Source organism: Hevea brasiliensis, chromosome 11 (assembly GCF_030052815.1).
Source record: "Hevea brasiliensis isolate MT/VB/25A 57/8 chromosome 11, ASM3005281v1, whole genome shotgun sequence".
In the NCBI taxonomy this organism is placed as follows: Eukaryota; Viridiplantae; Streptophyta; class Magnoliopsida; order Malpighiales; family Euphorbiaceae; genus Hevea; species Hevea brasiliensis.
Genome location: NC_079503.1, coordinates 99,258,744 through 99,268,743, shown reverse-complemented (window position 1 = coordinate 99,268,743; position 10,000 = coordinate 99,258,744). Strand labels below are relative to the sequence as shown.

General features: G+C 48.0%; 1 protein-coding gene across 1 annotated transcript; it reads left to right on the top strand.

Annotated features, from left to right (window-relative positions):
* The first annotated feature begins 8,005 nt into the window (after positions 1-8,005).
* On the top strand, positions 8,006-8,683 carry LOC131170398 (leucine-rich repeat extensin-like protein 5). The gene has a single exon (XM_058129442.1). It carries the CDS (start codon positions 8,006-8,008, stop codon positions 8,681-8,683), a length of 678 nt encoding a protein of 225 aa, XP_057985425.1.
* Positions 8,684-10,000: the final 1,317 nt, after the last annotated feature.

Genomic DNA, 10,000 nt, shown 5'->3' with positions numbered 1-10,000 from the left:
CCTTTCTTAAAACAATTAAAGGAGGGAAAGTGGACCAAAAATTTCTGGTTTTTATCCTTCCTCTTCAGCCAGCCGAAATTCTCTCCTTCCTCCATAACTTTCATCTTCTCATACCTTCAATCAAAGGATTTCTCACCCCAAATTCTATAAAGTCCTTCACAAAAATTTGTCACTCAACCTTGCTAGAGTGTTTGGCTGCCAAGAAAATTAAAGAAAGTGAAGGAAAGTGAAGGGAAAATTCTGCCCTCCTAAGGTTAGTGCCTAATTTATACTCTCTCTCACTCAATTTATGTTTAAGGACATGATTTAAGTTGAAATTGTAAGTTAATGTATAAATTGAATTTTGAGAACTTGGAGACTTGAACAAAAATTAGGGTTTGCTTAGGAAATTGTTAGAGGACATTTTAATGGTCAATTAGTGACCATTTTAGGTAATTTGACTAACAAATGGACTGAAAAATTGTTGAAATCTTGATATTGAGTTTTGTGATGACATTGAAGTTGAGAATGAATGAATTTGTTTATTGGAAGTGTTTTTAACAGGTTCCGAAGAACGGTTTTCTCCATTTTTAGCCGGTACTCCGCCAGATTTTCTTTAAAATTTTCGAAACCTTAAATGAATAATACTTTTGATAAATGGCTTAAACAAATTGTATTTCATAAATTATATGCAAAAGCATGATATAAATTAATTGAGGAATATTAGAGTGTGCCGGTACACCGTGTGGCATTACTTACTCGGGTATACTGTACACGAGTAAGGGGTGTCACATTTAGTGGTATCAGAGCACGGTTTAGGCGTTTCTGGGCCTAGATTGAGTCCATACCATGCATTGCATTTGTAAGAGTCGAGGTGACACTAACGCAGATCTGTTTATCTTTCTTATTTTGAATAGGATATGGATCCTTCATCTCAGAGAGCCGTTGAGGAGGAAGTGGAGAGTCATGCTCCACTGCAGCGGTGAGGCTGGGGGCATGAGAGAATCTGCTCCGCCCGGCTCAAGTAGAGCACCTTAGCCTCCACGAGCCATGTTCCAACAAATGGCCGACTTCTTTAGACAGATGGTCGGGGTAATGCAAAGAAGGCACCACCACTCCAAACAGAAAACACACTTGGAGAGACTAAGAAAATTTGGGCGGTGGATTTCTATGGCAAGAGAGAAGATGACTGCTGTTGCGGTAGGTGGTTGAGCAGAGCAGGCGAGTCCTAAAGCAGCTCCACTGTACTCGAGCAAAACTTGGAAGCCGCCATCTCTTTCTTTGCAAGATGATGCCTATGGATGGTGGGACACTGTGTCCAGTGAAGTGCATCCAGAAGCTGTAACTTGGGATATTTTTCTCTCTGAGTTCAAGAAGAAGTATGTGGGTACTGTATATCTGGAAGAGAGAAGAAGAGAATTTATTAACTGAGCGAGAGACAATTGTCGATGTGAGTATGAGAAAGAATTCGTCCGATTAAGCCGCTACGGAAGGAGATAGTCCCAAATGAAGTGAAAGATGCAAGAGATTTGAAGAGGGACTGAATGACAATATCAAGATCTGACTCACTGCCTTGGGAATCACAAAATTTAGCAAGCTTGTGGAAGCTGCAATAAGGGTTGAAAAAGTGAGAATCAATGAACAGACCAGAAGGGAGAGACAGCAGAAGAGGGGACCGGGTCAGTCTAGTTCAGCCCCTGCATTTGGGAAGAAGTTTAAGGGTCCTCCAGCACAGAGTTTGGGTCAGACACAGGGCGAGTCGGTCTCGGGGCCTGAGCCACGATTCACCCCTAGGAGAGTCGGTCCACACCATCGGTGGGCGGCTCTCGAGGATGGGGTTGAGGACCAGGCCCGGCATTTCCTGTATATCCACAGCATGCGAAATGGCATAAGGGGGAATGTTGGAGAGTGGCGGTGCTTGCTTGAGATGTGGGTCGACAGAACATCAATCGAGGAACCGCCACGCAGAACTACTACTGTTTGCTCCAACACAAGCGCATGCACTGCTCTGCACCACCAAGGGTAGAAGGTCCGTAAATCCGGCGTGGGACCATCTCGGAGGCACTGCATCGAGCGGAGAAGGCGGATAATAGACCACCGCCGGAAATTATGCCTTGAGAGCTCGGGAGGAGCAAGATGCCCTGACGTCATCGAGTGCGTTCTCCTCTACACTACCCCTGTGCATGCATGGGTGGATCCAGGATCCACTCACTCATACATTTGCATCAATCTACCCGTAGAAAGGGGATCTTGGTAGGGAAAGTGACCAAGACATTCTTGTCACTAATCCATTGGGCCACAGTGTAGTGGTGAACAAGATATACAAAGGTTGCCCGTTAAGGATTCAAGGGTATGAATTCTTGGCAGACTTGATTGAGTTGCCTTTCCATGAGTTTGACGTGATTTTGGGAATGGACTGGTTGTCACGTCATCAGGCAATAGTTGATTGCAAATTGAAGAGAATTTCTTTGAAAACCCCTGAGGGTAATGAGATCACGATTGTGGGGAAAGGACAGATTTCTTGTCCAATGTCATCTCAGCCACAGCTGCAAGAAGAATGATGAGAAAAGGCTGTGAAGCCTACCTAGCACATGTGGTGGATACTAGGCAGGCTAAGCCAAACTTGAGTGACATACCCACAGTGAGAGACTTCCCAGAAGTATTTCCTGAAGAATTGCCTGGTTTGCCACCAGAAAGGGAAGTCGAATTTGCTATTGAGACACTGCCGGGTACAACACCCATTTCCATTGCTCCTTATAGGATGGCACCTACTGAATTGAGGGAGTTGAAAACTCAGTTGCAAGAGTTGCTTGATAAGGGGTTTATACGCCCCAGTGTGTCACCATGGGAGCTCCAGTGCTGTTTGTAAAGAAGAAGGATGGGACTTTGAGGCTATGTATTGATTACCGGCAGTTGAACAAAGTGACTGTGAAGAACAAATATCCGTTGCCCAGGATTGATGATCTGTTTGATCAGTTGAAGGGAGCAGGAGTATTTTCTAAGATTGATCTCAGATCAGGGTATCATCAGCTGAGGGTGAAAGATGTAGATGTGCCCAAGACTGCATTCAGGACCCGGTATGGGCATTATGAGTTCCTGGTGATGCCCTTTGGCTTAACAAATGCACCAGCGGCATTCATGGACCTTATGAACCGTATCTTCCACCCACACCTAGATCGGTTCGTAGTAGTCTTTATTGATGATATTTTGGTATATTCCAAGACCAGGGAAGAACATGATGAGCATTTGAGGATTGTTCTGCAAACCCTGAGAGAAAAGAAGCTGTATGCTAAGTTGTCCAAGTGTGACTTTTGGCTGAATGAGATTGCATTCCTTGGACACATAGTGTCAGCTGATAGGATTAGGGTGGATCCCAAGAAAATAGAAGCAGTGATGGAATGGAAGCCTCCCAGAAATACAACTGAGGTCAGAAGCTTCTTGGGGCTAGCTGGGTATTACAGAAGATTTGTGAAGGGATTTTCCCTAATAGCTGCTCCAATGACCAAGTTATTACACAAGAATGTCAGATTTGACTGGAATGACAAGTGTCAGACCAGTTTTGAGAAATTGAAGGCTATGTTGTGAGGCACCGGTGTTAACACGGCCGGTGTCGAGAAAGGACTTTGTGGTCTCTGATGATGCCTCACATAATGGGTTAGGGTGTGTATTGATGCAAGAGGGAAGGTGATTGCCTATGCTTCCAGCGATTAAGGCCACATGAGCAGAACTACCCTACCCATGATCTAGAGCTTGCGGCAATTATCTTCGCTTGAAGATATGGAGGCATTACTTGTATGGTGAAAAGTGCTACATTTACATAGACCACAAGAGTCGAAATACTTGCCAACTCGGAGGAGCTCAACCTTGAAGCAGAGCGATGGATTGAGTTCTGAAGGACTATGACTGTAATTGACTACCACCACAGGAAGGCAAATGTAGTTCTTGATGCCTTGGCGAAAAATCCATGATGACCTTGAGATCATTGAATGCTCGTCTATCTTTGATTCGAGATGGAGCTATTTTGGTGAGTTGCAAGTGAGGCCAAACACCTTACAGCAGATACTAGATGGGCAAAAGGCAGATGAGAAGTTAATGGCCATTATGAGCAAAATACCAGAAGGAAATGCAACTGACTACGAGGCGAAGGCAGATGGGTGTCTGTATTACAAAGGAAGACTGTGTGTACGGATGATGGGGATGAAGGCGGTATTACGAAAGAGGCACACACCGGTGTATATGCTATGCACCTGGAAGTACAAAGATGTATCATGATCCGAAGCTTGATATTGGTGGCACAGTATGAAAAGAGATATATGTGACTATGTGACTAAATGCTTGACATGTCGACAAGTCAAGGCGAACATCAAGTTCCATCGGGTTTGCTACGACTATACGCATACCGAATGGAAATGGGATCGGTCACCATGGATTTTGTAAGTGGTCTACCTCTCACCGGAAGAAGCATGATGCGGCATGGGTGATAGTTGATAGATTGACAAAGTCGGCACACTTTTCGCGATTAGGGTGACTACTCACTGGTGAAGTTAGCAGAATTATATATCAGTGAGATAGACTGCATGGAATTCCACTTTCCATCATATCTGATCGAGACCCAAGGTTTACATCGAGATTTTGGAAGAAGTTGCATGAATCCTTGGGTACACAACTCCATTTCAAAGACTTTCCATCCTCGCACGAATGGGCAATGCGAAGAGTAATCCAGTAAATAATTGAAACCAATGAAATTGTTACAAATATTGAATTGAAATGATAACAATAACGTGAAATACTTGTCAGGTCCTTGAGGATATGCTGAGGAGTTGTGTCATTGAGTTTGAGGGAAGTTGGGATAGATACCTCCCACTGGCAGAATTTGCATACAACAATAGCTACCAAGCTAGTATCCAAATGGCCCCATATGAAGCACTATATGGGAGAAAATGTAGAACTCCAGTGTGCTGGACTGAATTGGGCGAAGACAAATTGGTAGGGCGGACACAGTGAAGCAGTGAGGAGAAAGTGAAACTAATCAAAGCCAACTTGAAGGTTGCCTCGGATGCATGTAAATCTTATGCCGACCTGAAGAGGAAAGAAATAGAATATGTGGTTGGCGACAAAGTGTTCCTCAAGGTGTCACCATGTAAGAAAGTGTTGAGGTTTGGAAGGAAAGGTAAGTTGAGCCCTAGGTTCATTGGCCCATATGAAGTCATTGAACGTGTGGGTCCAGTGGCTTATAGGCTAGCTTTACCACCAGAGCTGGATAAGATCCACAATGTGTTCCACGTGTCTATGCTCAGAAGATACCGCTCAGATCCTTCACATGTCATCTCCAAAGAAGAAATTGAAATACAGCCGGATTTGACATACGAAGAAGAACCTCTACGGATCTTGGCTCGGGAAGTGAAAGAGTTGAGAAACAAGCAAATTCCATTAGTGAAAGTGCTTTAGAGGCACCACAACACCGAGGAGGCAACTTGGGAAAGTGAAGAGACGATGAGGCAACAGTTCCCTCAACTGTTTGCATCAGGTAAATTTCGAGGACGAAATTTAAATTAGAGGGGAAGAGTTGTAACACCCTCCCGGTAACCACTCCGTACATCCTACTGTTTCGGTGACCGGTGTCGATCCGGACAGCTAGAACGTCCGGAAAAATATTTAAACTAAAGTCAGGAACCATAATTAACTCAAATATTAACAAGAAAAATTTAGTAAAAATTTTAGAAATAAAATACAATCAAGTTAAACGAGCCGGTGCCCTAGCGATGGGTAACCGGAGGGAAGTTGCGGTTCTCGCAACGAGGAGCCCTAGACCCAGGGGAAAAAATTATAAAATAATTTTTGGGACTCCAGAGAAGGGTAATTGAGGTTCCCATGGCATTAGAATGCCAAGAAAATACCTAGAAAAAATTTCAATTGGTACAGACAATTTTGGCCCGTTAAGCCAAACGGAGGGCATTTTGGTCATTTCGCCTTCCGAGGTGATTTTTGGCCGACTTGTCCAGTTGAGTAAATAATTAATATAACATAAAATATGAATAAACTTTACTAGAAATTAAATTGAAAATGAGTAGAAAAGAAAAGAAAAGAAAAATGAAAGAAAATTGGAATAATGACATCACATGATGTCATTAACATACCTCCCACCAATCACCATTTAACAACCTTTCTTAAAACAATTAAAAGAGGGAAAGTGGACCAAAAATTTCTGGTTTTTATCCTTCCTCTTCAGCCAGCCGAAATTCTCTCCTTCTTCCTCCATAACTTTCATCTTCTCATACCTTCAATCAAAGGATTTCTCACCCCAAATTCTATAAAGTCCTTCACAAAAATTTGTCACTCAACTTTGCTAGAGTGTTTGGCTGCCAAGAAAATTAAAGAAAGTGAAGGAAAGTGAAGGGAAAATTCTGCCCTCCTAAGGTTAGTGCCTAATTTATACTCTCTCTCACTCAATTTATGTTTAAGGACATGATTTAAGTTGAAATTGTAAGTTAATGTATAAATTGAATTTTGAGAACTTGGAGACTTGAACAAAAATTAGGGTTTGCTTAGGAAATTGTTAGAGGACATTTTAATGGTCAATTAGTGACCATTTTAGGTAATTTGACTAACAAATGGACTGAAAAATTGTTGAAATCTTGATATTGAGTTTTGTGATGACATTGAAGTTGAGAATGAATGAATTTGTTTATTGGAAGTGTTTTTAACAGGTTCCGAAGAACGGTTTTCTCCATTTTTAGCCGGTACTCAGCCGGATTTTCTTTAAAATTTTCGAAACCTTAAATGAATAATACTTTTGATAAATGGCTTAAACAAATTGTATTTCATAAATTATATGCAAAAGCATGATATAAATTAATTGAGGAATATTAGAGTGTGCCGGTACACCGTGTGGCATTACTTACTCGGGTATACTGTACACGAGTAAGGGGTGTCACAGGGCCCGTGGCAGTGCCCAGCTGCCCCTAATTGCCCCCGACGCTTGCCCATCGGGCCTGTGGCAATGCCCAGCTGCCCCCAATTGCCCCCGACGCTCGTCAGTCGGGCTCGTGGCAGTGCCCAGTGCCCCGATTGCACCTACGCGGGCCCATGGCGGTGCCAGCGCCCTGGCGGCGTGGCGTGCAGCGCCCCGATTGCACCCCGATCGGGCGTGGCGTGCCGGCGCCCAGTTGCGCCCCTGATCGGGCCCGTGGCAGTGCCTAGCGCCCCCCAGTTGCTCGCCCATCGTAGGGCCCGTGGCAGGCTGTGCCCAGCGACCCCGATTGCGCCCGATCGGCGTGGCGTGCGATGCCCCGATTGCTCGCCCGCCGGGCGTGCGATGCCCGGCACCCCGATTGCGCCCCGAGCGGGCTGTGGCAATGCCCAAGACACCCCGATTGCTCCCCCAGGCGGGGCGTGCCAGCGCCCCCGATTGCTCGCCCGCCGGGCGTGGTAGTGCCAGCGCCCCGATTGCTCGCCCGCCGGGCGTTGCGATGCCAGCGCCCCCCAGTTGCGCCCCTGATCGGGCCCGTGGCAGTGCCCAGCGCCCCCCAGTTGCGCCCCTGATCGGGCCCGTGGCAGTGCCCAGCTGCCCCCCAGTTGCTCGCCCATCGGGCCCGTGGCAGTGCCCAGCGCCCCCCAGTTGCGCCCCTGATCGGGCGATGGCGATGCCAGCGCCCCGATTGATCGGGCGTGCGGTGCCCGGCCACGCTTGATTGCGCCCGATCGGGCGGCGTTTGTTATTTACCCATGTCATGCAAAAATGAGGCTATAATTGGCACGGGATGCAGTTTTATTCGTTGGCTAATAGGCAAAAAAGAGGTTCGCCGGGCTCCTTTGCTAGCAAGCCGATACAACTGGGGGTTTTAATTTTCGGAAGGTGTTGGCAGGCTCTCGTCCCTAACATGCTTTTTTCTTATGAGTTATTTTATTCTCTTCGTATACGTGCTTGAAATATTATGCAAGATCTTCCAGTGATTGGTGCCTTACATCTACAGTTACCTTCATCATGAGGGGATGCTATCTATGGAGCGCTTCTTGCATTCTCACTATGACCCTAAGGCTTGCAGGTCAAGTGTCGAGCACCCTTCCTTTCTCAAGTGCGAAGGAGGATTACGTCCAATGCGGGCCCGTGGCAATGCCTCACTCGCCCATCGGGCCCGTGGCAGTGCCCAGCTACCCCCAATTGCCCCCGATGCTCCCCCATCGGGCCTGTGGCAGTGCCCAGCTGCTCCCAATTGCCCCCGACGCTCGCCCATCGGGCCCGTGGCAGTGCCCATGTGCCCCCAATTGCCCCGACGCCGTCGTCGGGCGTGGTAGTGCGGTGCCCCGGTTGCACCACGAGCAGGCCCATGGCGGTGCCAGCGCCCCGATTGCTCCCCCGCCGGGCGTGGCGATGCCTAGCGCCCCGATTGCGCCCGATCGGGCGTGGCGATGCCAGCTGCCCCCAATTGCCCCCGACGCTCGCCCATCGGGCCCGTGGCAGTGCCCAGCTGCCCCTAATTGCCCCCGACGCTCGCCCATCGGGCCCGTGGCAGTGCCCAGCTGCCCCCAATTGCCCCCGACGCTCGCCCATCGGGCCCGTGGCAGTGCCCAGCGCCCCCCAGTTGCGCCCCTGAATGGGCCCGTGGCAGTGCCCAGCGCCCCGATTGCTCCCCCGCCGGGCCGTGGCGATGCCTCGCGCCCCGATTGCGCCCACGATCGGGCGTGGCGATGCCAGTACCCCTAATTGCCCCGGCCTTTCGCCCGCCGGGCGTCGCGATGCCACCGCCCCAATTGCCCCCGACGCTCGCCCATTGGGCGTGGCGTGCCAGCGCCCCGATTGCGCCTGAATGGGCGTGGCGATGCCAGCGCCCCGATTGCGCCCGAATGGGCGTGGCGTGCCAGCGCCCCGATTGCGCCCACGAATGGGCGTGGCGATGCCAGCGCCCCTATTACGCCCGATCCGGGCGTGGTAGTGCCAGTGCCCCGATTGTCCGGGCGTGGCGTGCCAGCGCCCCGATTGCGCCCATCGGGCGTGGTAGTGCCAGTGCCCCGATTGATCGGGCGTGCGCGTGCCAGCGCCCCGGTGCGCCCACGATCGGGCGTGGCGATGCCCGGTGCCCCGATTGCTCGCCCGCCGGGCGTGCGCGATGCCAGCGCCCCCAATTGCGCCATCGATCGGCGTGGCGTGCCCAGCACCCCGATTGATCGGGCGTGCGCGTGCAGCGTCCCCGATTGCGCCCCTGATCGGGCCCGGGGCGTTTGTTAATCACCCATGTCATGCAAAAATGAGGCTATAATTGGCACGGGATGCAGTTTTATTCGTTGGCTAATAGGCAAAAAAGAGGTTCGCCGGGCTCCTTTGCTAGCAAGCCAATACAACTGGGGGTTTTAATTTTCGGAAGGTGTTGGCAGGCTCCCTAACATGCTTTTTGCTTATGAGTTATGTTATTCTCTTCGTATACGTGCTTGAAATATTATGCAAGATCTTCCAGTGATTGGTGCCTTACATCTACACTTACCTTCATCATGTGGGGATGCTATCTATGGAGCGCTTCTTGCATTCTCACTATGACCCTAAGGTTTTGTGGGAATTGTTTTATGGAACAATTCCCTCATTGAGTATAAAGAGCACAAAATCTAATATTGTGCACATGACAACTCTTCTATGATTTTTTCTCTACTTACCTTCCATGCCAATATGGCCAATGTTATGCCCTTAAGCCAATTCTCCATGCAAACTTTAAGAAAATCACCCAATGACAACTCAAATGAGTTTATAATATTTTTCTGATGTTCCACACAAAATTTGGTGATTTTCTGATGAGTTTTCTATTTTTTATGAATTTATGTATTTTTCGGGTTAAAAAAATAAAAAAAAATAGCTACCGTGAAAAAAAAAATTTCAAAATTTTTGTGAGAGTAGATTACATTTTTCTCAACACCTCTGCAAAAAATCAGGTCAAAATACCCAAAATTGAATTTTTTAGGGGGGGTGTGATGGCTCAGACATAGTGATGTTTCCTCCTGCCAGACTTCATTGTGTTCCTAATGCTCTTTAGGG